This window comes from Pleurodeles waltl, chromosome 2_1 (assembly GCF_031143425.1).
Source record: "Pleurodeles waltl isolate 20211129_DDA chromosome 2_1, aPleWal1.hap1.20221129, whole genome shotgun sequence".
Taxonomy (NCBI): Eukaryota; Metazoa; Chordata; class Amphibia; order Caudata; family Salamandridae; genus Pleurodeles; species Pleurodeles waltl.
Window position 1 is genome coordinate 71,079,761 of NC_090438.1, and position 14,135 is coordinate 71,093,895.

Below are 14,135 nucleotides of genomic sequence, written 5' to 3' on the forward strand. Positions count from 1 at the left end.
TCAGATGCTGTCTCGGTATCTGCTGTCTCAGTCTCTGATCCTACATCAGAGCTGGCCTCTATAACCGAGTGAGGGCTTGAGCAGCAGTCATCCAAGGAGAATCCATCTCTTCTACTAGCTAAACTGTTGCTTTAAAACACTAGCCTACATAGACAGTCACAAAATTGCTGGTGGGTCGGTGTGTGATACGTGCAACAGTAGAGGTCACCTTACCTTCGCTTCTTCCCCCTATCAGCACTTTCTTTCAAGACACTCAAAAAAAGACACACTATTACTTCATTCATCTTGTCACTTACCAGTCGTCCTAGTCTTTAGCGCCTCTAGCGCCCAGTCCAACAATCATTATTGGTGCTCCCACTCCCATGACCTCCTCCTCGGATTCCCTCACTACCACCCAGTAAAAGTGCCCTTCATCTCTCCATAGCCCCCCCGCACATACATTTCATTTGTATTGTAGTGCAGGTAATGGCTGACTTTACTAATCTACTCAGCTATTTACATAAAATACAGATTTGATCTTTGCAGTAGGAATATATACCTCTGCGCTACTTTATGGCATCAAAACTGCCACTAGACAAAAGTCAGATCCTTTTGTAGCAGAATCATAATCACAAGACTAACTTGACTTTTTTATTACTGCCTAAAAGCTACGGTTGAAACGCGTCATTTGAAGTATGTGCATTGCTTTGAAGACGCAAGCTGCAACTGCAAGTAACTGGTGGCGAATATATATATATATATATATATATATATATATATATATATATATATATAGAGAGAGAGAGAGAGAGAGAGAGATAGATATATCACTTTTATATGTGGATGTGGTTTTCCCGGGGGCCGATCGCAGCCCTCAGAGAAACCACACACGTGTTGACAAAAGTGATCACTCTATATATATATATATATATATATATATATGGATCAATATATACGCATATCTATATATAGATAGATATATTTATCTATATAGATATCTCTACATAGATATGTCTATATATAGAGAGAGAGTTCCATATTTTTTTAGTAGCTGTATAGTTTCCTTGGGGGCCATAGTGCCCTTCCAGGGAAACCCTACAACTATTAAAAAAATTAATGCCCCACAGGGGGTCGCCATGCTCACGACCCCCTGTCAATTTCATTTTTTTACATTTTTAAACACCTGGGGGCGCGATCGGGCCAACCCCCCCAAGTGAAATCCCTGGTGTTTAGTGGGATTTCCTGGCCCTTGTTCAAAGCTGTGCTGCTCGTTTGAAAGGGGAGAACAAACAAGACCTTCCCAAACATCGGGAAGTCCCATTTGGGCCCGGTTTCCCTACCGTAGCAGGAAGCAACCAAAAGGAGGTAGTGCGCACTGAAGCGGTTAACAGTCAGAGTTGCTGATCGTGCATGTTGCTTTCCTCTGCTTTCTCCAGCTTCACAGCACATAAGCACTGCACATTAGCAGTTCTTCATTCAATAGAAAGTTCCATGGTGTGAAGTTCCTTGTTATCTGTCGGATAAGAGATACAAAGATACTCCTCCCTCGTCCATTGGGCCCCTCCCACAGGTAATGGGCATTCTACTAGTGGGAAGGGAGGTGGGTAAAAACCCCTTGAAGCCTGGTTATGCGCACACAGTGTTTGCGAAAGCACACCGCTGCACTGTTGGGCCCCAAGGTGGCTTCCTGTAACGGGAACGGAGAACCCTCTCTAAAAATAGTGGCAGGACTCTGTCCTATTGCGTCCATCCTCGATGTGTGCTCTGCCAGCACATAAGCAGAATTCTGAGTCATGTGTACTTCAACAGTTGTGTCCTTTGTCGGTTTACAGTTCCCGTGGAAGGCCTGAAGAATCAGAAATGCTTTGATGAGCTGCGACTAAACTACATCAAGGAGCTAGACAGAGTGATTGCCTGCAAGAGAGCCAATCCCGCCTCCAGCTCTCGTCGATTTTACCAGTTAACTAAGCTGCTGGACTCGGTTCAGCCGGTAAGTAATGGCTCAGATGCATCATACATGTAAGTAAAACATGGTGTCACTGATACAACTGTCCGGAAAAGGAATTATATGCCTGATTTGCAGTTTGGCGGGCGGGTTACTCCATCGCAAACATAATGGATATCCCGTCTGTCGCATTACGATTCCCTTTGGCTATAATGCTTGTGCCAGAGTAACCCCCTCTGCCTAACTCTAAATCATGCTCTATGTCCCTGTTTCCAGGCCAGAAGGGGCATTTGGGGTCTGTGCTGAAGGAGGGAACTGTGATGGGACCAGTGAGCAGGTGCTGGGGGCCTGGGCCACAGGAGAGAGTAGCAACCACTATCACAACTTGTTGGCCTCAGTGCACAGTGTGCAGTAGAGCTAGTGAGCCTAGCGCTAAGAAACAGATGCAGAGAGGTGGAGAGACAGAATAGCAGCAAGGGGCAGGGACAGCCTGTGCTGCAGAGAGGATGTGGCCTCAAGGAGTAATGCACCTCAGTGGCCCCCATGAAGTGAATATATCAGTGACTCAAACCAAATGAACCTTAGTTGCCCAGTGTCTTAATGATCTCCAGTCACCTATGAATGGGTGGGAGAATGTGCAAGTGCACTGATGGATGCATGAGTAAACAATGGCACTGGACACATCCAAATGGATAAGTGTTTGGATGGAGGAACAGGTGTTTTTATGCATACAGGTGCAGGAGCCACTGCTCTTGTGCTTCCATCCACCCATGCAGCTTGGAGTATTTTGCACCATCAGTCAGTACTCCCAAATGCTTGCTCAGAATTGCTATCACTAAATCCTTGGTCCATGTTCAGAACTACCACATTTCTTAGTAAACTAGTGCGCAAATACCTGATGCGCTGTGCCCCAGACTAGCCCAGGAATGTGCATGAGGTTATGTAAGAGCTGACTACATAGAACAAGTAAAATAATGAAGAGACTGGCGTGCTGTCGCACTTCTGACCTACAAATCCCTAGGCATATACAAAAATGTTCGTGTCACTTGACCCTATGAGAATCTTGTCATCAGAAGGAACAACATGAGTTAAAAAACACCAACAAAAGCAAACTACTGCTTTTGGGAAGGAGAACAATTGCAGCTAGTACTGTCAAGTCAGAATTTCCAGCTACTAACTAGAGCTTGGTGTAGCTGGGGAGCTGCTAGATGGTAAACACAGTGCAGAGAGAGTGGCCAAGAGAGCAGAGCTTTCAGGGCACCATTTGTAGGGGGAGGGAGGAGCATGGCACTGAAAGGGATGTTGGCTACAGAGAATGGGATGGAGAACCCAGCAGCACACAGAATAGAAGTTATGGGAATCCGAGAGTAAATGAGGCTGAATTCTTGCTGGTTGAGGGCAGGAACAAACAGAACGAGGTAGGACACCTATATTTAACTAATAGAATGACCGCACACCGGTACATAGGTGTAGCCTAGAAGTGTCTATGATGCCCATCAGGCAGGCTTCCGTTCCACCCAGTCTACAGAAGTGGTCATACTGTCTGTAGTGGATGACGTGAGAGAAGAAGCAGATAAAGGACGGGCCCAGGCTCTAGTCCTGTTGGACTTATCGGCGGCCTTCGACGCAGTGGATCATGATATTCTAATTGACTGTGTCAAGGCCACTGGACTGCGGGGATTTGCATTAGATTGCCTGGCATCCTTTCTATCTGACCGATCTCAGTCGGTCCATCTCTCTCCACGGACTTGAGTGTGGAGTGCCACAGGACTCTTCCTTATTTCCCCTGCTATCCAGCGTATATATCCGCCCGTTGGTTCATACTCTACCGAAGCATAAATTGAAGGTGTATAGTTATGCTGAAGACATGCAGCTACTCTTTAATGTGGATGACTCTTCGGAATCTATGGATTTCTTTCAGCGCTCTAGGCTCTTCGTTCGCAGTTGGATGAACTGTCATCAGGTGAACCTGAACGCAGATAAAACCGACATAGTGATGACTAAAATAAATTGTACAAATGGAATCCTTCTACTTGGCCTCTGGGATGGTGCTCCTCCTCCTCCTAAAAGTGTAGTTAGAAGCCTTGGGATCCCAGTTGATGAAGACCTTTCACTGAAGCCTCTAATCGGCACAGTGACCTTGGCATGCTTCTTCCTTCTCCGAAAAGTGAAAAAAAAAAACAGAACAATGTTTTCCATTGAGGCCATCATCCAAATATTCATTGCTCTTGTCATGTCACGAATCAGTCACGCAAATTCTCTCCTTCTTGGCCTTGCCAAGGGTCTGAGTCAGAGACTTCAACTTGCTCAAAACCAGGCTGCTAGATTGGTTTGGCACCAGCCTTAATTCTGTCATACCAGACCCCTACTGGTAGAATTACAATGGCTTCCAGTCTCCCAGAGAACCCTTTTTAAAACCGGGTGTATTATCTTTAAATCTTCATTGTGGCAAAAGCCCGTCTTCCGTGACCTCCAGACCCCCACGCGCAATCTGAAGTCTGTGTCCCAAACTCTATTAGAGGTCCCTAAGTTCAAGATGAAGAGCCCGGGGGAATCCAGATTCTTCGTGCTTGCCCCCGGCTTCTGGAACTCCTTGCCTATTACCATCAGAGCTTTGACTTCATATGCGAGTTTCAGATCTTTGCTGAAAACCTGGCTTTTCAGACAGCCATGTGGCTAGCACTTGTGGCCCTCCTGCTGTTGTGCTCCCTAGTGCCATGAAACCTTATTTGGTGTACGAGCGCTTTACAAATTCATTGTAACAGAGCAAGTGTATGCTCCTTTGTGGCTCTCCTACATCTCACCATCTGGGTGGTAGGTGGAGCTGGTCATTGCAGGACATCCTCTTTGTGCAGCCAGTTTGTTAGAATCGGTAGAAGGGCGGAGATGCTATGCTTCCGTGCTACAGTAACCTCCAGGGTTCTGCCATACTCACTCGCACTGACACCTTCAGCATCTCTGCCCTACTCCGAGCAGCAATAGTGCAAATCAAGCATGCATGTCATGTCTTCCGCACTCCAAGTTTCCTTCCTCTATTTCTTTGTCCTCCTGTTTCAATGGCTGCCTATCGCTGGGCTGTCGGTGTCATGACAGTACATTGTGACATTGCGTAGTCATCTGGTTTGAGAAACAACTGTAGAACTGCAGTTACAGATATGGGTTAATGAGCAGGCACTACAGGTGCAAGCATTGTACAGAATCTGATTGGTCAAAGGAGCTGTCTCACTGTAGCTATCATTAGGAGGTTCTCAAACTGGTATGATTTGATAGAAGTCCACTACCAAATACATTTTGGGAGGTTTGGATATCACTCATAGACTGATTTGGCTATCTGAAAGATCTTGTGTTATCAATTCATCAACAAAGTACGGAGAGAGGGGGCTTTGGGTCCCCATTCATTTATTGGTTTTCATGTGTTCTCATGGTTTACCACTGTTTAGATAGAATGTCCACTTAGACCATGGTATTTTGTGGGTGGTTACATTGCCCCATTTGTGTTCTCATTTAATGATGATCGGACCATGTAGTTTGTTTGTTAGACTGGAGCATTAACATTTTAATTGCTTGTTTATAGTTATTTTAAGGACATTTTGCCTTTTTGAATGCCTTAGCCTGCTTCATGTTGTTGGACTTAAAGCTTTTTTTATGATCACACAATGAAAATGTGTATGTGTGTGTATACACATCGCTTTTTTAAGAATTCAACAGGAATATTTGCCCTCTGACTAAAGTATCTACTGCGTAATGTTTTGAAGTGAATGTCTTTTGTTCTCAACTTACAATGCAAATTTCATCTTCTGACGCCTTTCTTAACACTATTCTTTGAGGCTGTATCTTAACTTCGGTAATACAGTGTGCCCAGAAAAAAGGCCATACTCCTAGCTTCCATGATTTTGTAGCCCACGATGTTACTTCATTAAGGAATTTTCTTTCTATGCCAGCTGGAGGAAACACAAACAAAGCTGTCCAATTATTGCCCAGTATTTTCCCTAACAAAATGTCAGACTCATTGGCTTTGCCAATGATTGTTTACATTTGTATACAGTTTAGAAATGAGTAAGGGAAAACACAGAAATTATTTTTGCTGTCATATTGGTTAGTATATAATATAAACAGTAGATAGAGCTGATCATCTGCTGCAAGTTTCTTTTTGTACGTTTTTTTTCTTTAGCATTTTAGGTGTTGGCTATAGGCAGCTTTAGGTCCCAGTAGGCACACACATTTTATTTCAATACAGAAGCACTGACAGCGAGATTTGGGTCAACCCCCCTGCTCCCGATTGGATGTATTTGTTGTCTATCTCAGTTGTCTGCTCTTAATTTGATATATTCCCTTCCCATCCTTGTGTTTGCCCTACCCGGGAGCATTTCGGTCTCATAGTGTTCTGATTGGATAAGTTGTGCTCTTCCACTGTTTACCTCAAATTACTCTTTTTCTTTAATATCCAGCACTCCATTTTACTCCCTCCTGTTTTTTCTGTCCCTCCCTCATTCATGTGTGCTCTTTTAAAGATGTTAATAGTTTGGCCTTTTAAAACCACGATCTATGGACTTTGCCAGTGCTTGTTTATTTTACAGCCTGATAAATGAAAATCATGTACCTTTGCAAGTATCTTTAAATAACCCTAAAAGGTAGTTAAAGCTACACGTTACTTTAAGTAGAGGACTTGAATTTAGTTGCATTGCTTGTAAATGCACAGCATGGTTTTTCGTTCAATAAAATCTCCAAATCGAAGAATGCGTTTCACTGTTACTGCGGCATGACAATCCCCCACTCCCAGTGAACAGGAATCTTAAAATACTGCAGTTTGCACTGCGGCCACTTTTCTGTCAAGAATGAGTGCAAGATTACATTTTATATTACAGATCTTAGGAATGTAAACTTCTCAGGAGTCAATCATTTTCTCTCTTTTTAGCAGCCATAAACTCCAGAGGGAATGTTTAAAGCATTCCTCATTTTGGACCAAACCTCTAGTTTGTACTCAGACTCCTTATTGAGATACTTGCAAATGCTGTTATAGTAATATAATGCATGTCCCATCACCTCTTGTAAAAACCCGCCCCGTACATCTCTGCCTACATATATGTGCTCTGAGGAAAGCATCATCCCCCTTTGACCCCTGGTAGGGACTAGGTAAGCCTCCTTAAAAAATTAATAAAAAATATATTGGTATGTTGGTAGCTTCTTCTCTGCTCCCTAACATCTTTAAAGCTGTCGAGATAGCTTCTTGGGTTGAAACCTCTTACTGCATCATTGTATATGAGACTTAGGTGTGGAACTCTGAGAGTTGGGTACCTTGGATGATAACTGACCATTGAATTAAAAAATCCATGACTTTTTTGTTTACTATTGATCAAGGATTATATCTGGTACGAATTCTGCACTTGTTTACTTTTCTGCATAGATGTAGGCATACATTTCGAGGTATATCTCAATATGACCTTCCTGTTTTCGCAGATTGCCAGAGAGTTGCATCAGTTTACCTTCGACCTCTTCGCCAAGGCCCAGATGGTCAGCGTGGATTTCCCCGAGATGATGGCCGAGATGGTCTCTGTCCAGGTGCCCAAGATCCTATCTGGAAGAGTAAAGCCCATCTTTTTCCACAGTCTGTGATGCCCCATTACCCAACCAGTGCCTTTTCTCCCACCGTCTTCTACGCATAAACTCTTCTGCCATGCTGCAGTGCCTTGAAAGCCTGCTCTGAAGGTTTTCAAAGACATTCATCGGACTACTTGACACCCAGACTTGGGGGTGGGCAAGTTGGCATTGAAGGAAGAATCATACGTGGAGTGGGTTTAATAGACTTACTACCTGCAGTAGCTTTTCTCAGACTTTACACAGTAGGACATCCTTTCGAGGTTGGTGGCTCGATGATCACATCATGCAGGATCTGAGATGCCGTTTACTTCCTGGACACCGTGTCACCCCGGTCTACGCTGGGTCTCATTCCGCCCTGGTGTCAGCGTGTGCAACCCAGATTCTGCACTTGCATCAGTAGCCGCAGTTTACTGTACGTCGCATTTGGGTTGTTTATTTCTTACTACCTACACATTTTGTGTTTTTATTTTTTTCTTTATTATTGGTGTCCTAATTGGCATATTGTACGGTTTATTGGCATTGATTACTCTGCAAAAGTAAGGTGACGAGAATGCACGCAGTTCTTTATATTGTGTGTGTCCTTCCTAAGGTGTGATTTTTGGTAAAATCCCGTTGCTTTGAGCGGCTCATTTCCTTTCCATTTCCACTTTACCCGAAGCCCTTTTTCGCTGCTTTGTAAAGGTTGTTGAAGATTCAGGCAGATAGTTTGAGGGACTTTTCTGTACCATGAAAGGTTACTACATTGTCAACACTAAGTGAAAGCTAACCACAGTCCCCAGAAGTGTAGGTAAGAAAAAAATGCCTGGGCCTGTGTTAACCTACATGTACATGACCATGATGTGCCTCGATCCAGGTGAATGACGATCTACTATGGGGTGAATGCACAGTTTGGATACCAGCCTTATGAGTATCATCCCTTGCTCTAGTTCCACTGAGGGTGCTGCAGCCACGAGGGTGGAACTGGATTGGGATAACTTACTTGATATGTACTCAGGCAATGGGCTGATCTAAGTCTGCGGTTGAGTGCTGAAAGGTCCCTCAACCCGGCACAGAAGCACTAACTTTCGCTAGTGCTCTACCTTGGGCATCCAGTGTGGTGAGTCAATGTTTAGCCTACTCACCAGCATGGGTGTAGGGGCTCTGCTTCATCTGGGAGCATTGCTAAGAGCAGCTCACACGCAGGAGTCTTCTTACTGCATTTAAGTCGAACATGTGTGCCAAGCCACCGATCAGTAGCTGCTGAGAAGGGATTAGACCGTACCAGCGGCTTGACAGATGGCCCTTTGTAACACCGAACCATCGCCTAGTTGAGGGCAGGTGGCAGATTTAAAAAATGGTGAAAAAAACAGAAGCACGTTTAGTGAAAAAGCATTGGCCTCTGAGATTGCGTGTTAGCACTCGTCTCAAATTTGAAATGTGCATTTTTGGATGTTGTCCTGATGAAAATGGGCATTGGCCTCTGAAATTGTGTGGCAGTTCTCGTCTAAAATTGGAAATTTGCATTTTTGGATGTTGCCCGAATGAATATGGGATTAGTTACCCAATAGTCAGACGTTTCCATAAACAGTAAGATACTTTGAAACATTTCTAAACTTTGATTCCAAGCTTAAATTGGCTAGATGGAAGGCTTTGGCCTTCAATTTGCAAAGCAGATTCTGCTAATAAGAGCAAAGTTAACCACACATTTAAAAATTGTTGACCATATCAGTAAAGACGAGATTCTTATGTTGCCTTCCATGGGTGAGGCTTTTATGTTTGTATGTACCCCCCTCAGTCAATAATGTTTTCACAAACTCAGTTGGTTCGCATTGGATCTCAGTGTAGTCTAGCTTGCAACCTGCATCTGTTATTTGTTGTTCAACATTATGTCCATTCATCATATCTGTGGGAGGTGTGCGTGTTGAGTTCCTGTGACGTACTGAAAGGCGCGTGCCCTCTCGTCCAGTACAGACTTGTGAACGAATACAGCCAGCACGGTGGTCCATCAGCAGAAGAACCCTGACCAACTCAATGGTTACTGGTCCTTATTCAAGTGGTACGACCTCAGACTAAAAGCGCACCGAAGTACATTGTCCTTACCTTAGGCTGTTAATCCTTTATCTTAATTGGGGTTGTGAGATTGTGATAGACAAGCAAATGCAATTAGGTGGTATTCAGGGATTGGTGTTAGGAGGTTGATTGTTGGGAGGTGTTGTTTTCCGTATCACACCATAGACTACAACCATTGAACACCATTGAAGTTGTAGCTTGAATTTGCATTAAATGTTAAGTTCTCTTGGACTTAACGTGAAAAAGTTCATCCACAGCTAAATGTAACAGGATTTGTGTGGCACGTCTTGTGGATTTTTCAGTATACACATTAGCATTCCTAAAACAAGGCAGGGTACCACAATGAGATCAACCTGACCTCAGAGCTTCAACTCGTTTTCAATAAAAATCGTTCCATGGTGTTTGTACTTTTTCTTAAGCTTCCGAATCAAAAGTAAAGCGTTTATGCTAATTCTTCTGGATGGCATAACTCTTGTCATGAAGGAGGTCAAAACTATGGCACTTGCATTTAGAGTGCCATTGAAGGACAAATGACTGATGAACGCTACTCCTTTTGGGGTGTAAGACATCTTCACTTTGGGAAGATGTAGTCCTTTTCGGGAGGCTGCTTGAAAGCTGTTCTTACAGCAGCTGGAGGCAGACACCAGTTTCTAGCTCCCATTAAGTGTCGTTGCTGCTGTATCCTACATTGTAAAATCATGTGACCGGCCACCATCTCCATTCTTCACAATCTTGTCATTTTTGGTTTCCATCTTTAGAACATTTTTCAACTGAGTTGAAAAAGTGAGAAAAAAGAGTAGGGTTACATTCTGAATAAATTAACTCTTTTATTGTGGGTTGTCGACTTCAAAGTTGTTTGTACATCTGTCCATGTACATGTATAAGAATTTAACCAAGGACACAATCACGAGATCATGTTATGTACTCAAATACAAAATATAACCTATCAAGCAAAATCTGTATACACATTTCTTTCTGTGTATAATCATATGCATGTATATGTATACATTTATATTCATATATATGCAGATATAGAACATGTATTTGTATATACATATTTATGAATATATTCATGTGTATACATATATGACACATACATAAATACGCATTACTTGTATGTGATCGTTGATTAACATGTTGCACCTTATTGGTCTGGTAATGGGATATGATTGTTCACTTATTACACCCTTCTGATCATTTTCATGCGCTTTCCTTCATTCTTTTGGGGTAACAGATTTTATCTGTGTTCATAATTGAGTGTTTTTTATTGTGTTATTTTGTTAGCTAAGGGAGCTGAACCATTGTTGATGTCCGGTATGCGTAAAAGTTCAATGTTTTGTGTGGGTAAGGTTGCAATTTACCTGGGTATATTGAAAAAAGTACTAATGATGTAAACATGTAAATTATCATGAGACTGAACCTGTCCAACGAGCTGTGGTATTTTAACAAGTTGAAGAGCTAACACTGCAGCTTTGGTCCCTGGCTGCATCTCACCAGGCTTTTCAGAATGTGAGTTATTTAGTGCATATTTTATGCAGGTTATCAGATTGTAAGTGTGTCACACAGGCAGCTCTCGCAAGTGTGCAATCCACTGGTGCATGTGCACAATGGGTCACACAAGTAGCTCTCGCAAGTGTGCAATCCACTGCTGCATGCGCACAATGGATCACACAAGCAGCTCTTGCAAGCATGCAGTCCACTGGTGCATGTGCACAATAGGTCACAACAGCGGCTCTTGCAAGTGTGCAGTCCACTGGTGCATGTGCACAGTGGGCCACACAACCAGCTCTCACAAGTGTGCAGTCCACTGGTGCACGTGCGCAATGGGTCAGACAACCAACCTGCTCAACAACACAACGACTCTTAGAAGTACCACCACAATTCAGTGCAAGTACACAGTTGCTCACAAAACGTGTACAATCCAATGGTGCTTGTGCACAATAGGGCACACAAACAACCTGCTCAAATACACAGTGGCTCACAAAAGCAGCCTGTACAAGTACCCAGCCAGTCACAAACCACCTGTGAAAGTTAAAAGTGATTCACCCTAGCAGCCTTAGCTAGTGCAGTGTTTCACTCAAGCTACCTGTGCAAGAGCACGTGAAAGTATGTAACTATTCACTGTAACAATCTTACCTACTGCAAAGTAGTTCACAAAAGCAAGCTCACCCTGATGCGTAAAAGCAGCCTGTGAAAGGAGTGACTCACACAAGCAATCCATGTAAGTGCACAGTAATTTCCATCAGGAACGCATGAAAGGATATACTTACTCACTTTAGCTGTCGGCGGAAGACAGCACTGAAAGCAAATATGATTTACCCAAGCAGTTCTGGCGAGTACACACTGGTTCAGACCGAGCCTGGGCCAGGGCCTGGGGGTCGATTTAAGGAAGAGACAAGAACATGCTATGCAGTCTACTGCAAGCAAATCATCAGTAATCACATTTTTATGACCTTGTAAAGCATCAAGGAGACCCTCCGGACCTTGCACATCCTCAGCTTCGCAGCGCACAGAAAACATTGCTGCACACATCACATACATGTAAGCGCTGTTTCAGCGTGCAAAGAATGTAGATTGTTTAATTCGATTGTAAAGGGCAACCTTGTTCTGGATAAAAAAAAAAAAAAATGCCTTTGCAGTAAGTGGGAAAACCCGTGGAGTGGTCACATTATGGGTGGCGTCTGCGCCCCGCGGCTGCTCTGATTGGGGAGTGAACCTGGGTACCAGCGAGATACTTTCCCACCCACACTTAAGCGCGAGGCCGCATTTTCTTGAGGAAGGTCATTGTTGTTCTGTCTGTTTTCCTTCGCCACTGCAGTTGGATCGTGTTAGGGCCTACCTCCTGGCACTCTCATCCCTTGTAGAACACTAAGTGAACATTACCACCTGCTGCTCTCCAAGGCCACTGACAGGATTTTCTATATTTGGCTTTGGGAACTGTCTCCTTGTTTGCTTCTTGTTGGTCACTTGCGCTGCGCAGGCTCCGGCCTTGTGCAGAAAAGTGTTTTCATTTATTTACATCCCTTCTTGCGCGCGCGCGCACGCACACTCTCGCTCGCTCTCTACAGGAAAACAGCCAGTGAGAATTAGATGACAAAACATCAAAAATAAAATAAAACAGTGCGGAAAGATGACAAAGAGACGAGGGAACCAGGAAAGGAAGCGTAAGCGCTTGGGAGACGCTTTGAGCCTGTGGATCATTACTGCAGTGTTACACAGTTCCATACTCAATATATTGTTAAAATACCGCAGTGTGACTAAAATAAATGTTAAAAACGAGTATGCATTTGAAAATGAAGCACACACACAACAGAACGACACACGTTGGCCCGGATTCATTTGAGCTACCTACCATTGAGGCATCACTAATCTAGGCCAGCAATAAAAGACTACCTTTTGGGATATTTTGCAGTTTTTTCACGAGTTTCTAAGAGTTGTTTTTTAAATTGTTCAGTTATGCACGCGCTCCAGTCTGCATGCTGTCCGGCCTGAGCCGCCCCGCTCTTTCCAGAGAGGCCTCTCTGCTCCATGGATGTACCAGGAGGTGGAAGATCTTGCACGGTTGCCCCACACCAGAAACAAACACCAGAGTGCAATTGGGACTGTAGTGCTTTGAAAGTAAATCTCCATGCATACCATTCCGCCTTATACTTGCTTTGTGGTAACTCTAGAGACTGAAGCGATCTGATGCATAGCGCCTGTATAGAGATGTTGATCGCCGTCAGCCTATCGATTAGTTCCACAGTATGGTCAGTACCTGCGGCCTATGTGATTGTATAAATGTTGAACTGCTTCTGTTGCGCTGCATCTCACTGTACTTTCATTTTTTTTCTTGTATTTTCTAATGATTTGAAAGAAAACAACGAAATGAAACAAAAATGACATGGCTCGAACATTTATTTCCCTTTGCTTTGAGTGTTTAGCGGGTTAGGTCTGCGCCGCCTGAACCTCACAGGATGATGTGCTCCAAAACAAAGCATTGTATGGTCCACCTGAAAGTGACCATGAGCTGTGGTGTCCTGATCTCTTGAACATAAAGGCTGCCATCCTGAACAACTTAATCTAAAAACAGGGGTTGCTGGTGTCGATTCAAACAAGATTTTCAGGATATGCTAAATGGAAATCACGTGCTGTGAGTACAGGCCTCATTGATCGTAGCTAGGTACCCGAAAGTTAAAACAGTAGAGGGGGTCCCAAAATTCCTGAACTCAAAAACTGATGTCATTGATCCCCTTGGGCCAAAGATTGAAATCCATGTTCTCTTGTTCCAAGTTTGCAGTAAAGGGTCTTCAAGAGTAAATAATTAAAGTACCAGATTCCAAGTTTGACATGCTGGGTGCCTTGGGGGTAAACATTTGAAGTCGTGGATCTCTTGGATTAAAGTAGAAGCTCTAGATCTCTTGGTCTAAAAGGCAAAATCCTGGATATCTTTACAGAGCCTTGCATGCCTTGCTCTCACATATTGAAATCCTGGCTCTCTTGCTCCAAAAGGTCGAAGTCCTTGATCTGTTGGAACCAAACGTTGAAGCCATGTATCGCTTAAACACAAAAAATTGAATTCCTG

The 14,135-nt window shown here is 43.6% G+C and overlaps 1 protein-coding gene across 1 annotated transcript in view; it reads left to right on the forward strand.

Annotated features, from left to right (window-relative positions):
• AR (androgen receptor) overlaps positions 1–13,450 on the forward strand; it is a 351,022-nt gene extending 337,572 nt beyond the window's left edge. The window contains exons 7-8 of the mRNA XM_069210179.1: positions 1,812–1,969; positions 7,382–13,450. Coding sequence (XP_069066280.1) covers positions 1,812–1,969; positions 7,382–7,537 — 314 coding nt within the window. The 3' untranslated portion in view covers positions 7,538–13,450. The remainder of the gene's footprint in view (positions 1–1,811; positions 1,970–7,381) is intronic.
• The last annotated feature ends 685 nt before the right edge of the window (positions 13,451–14,135 follow it).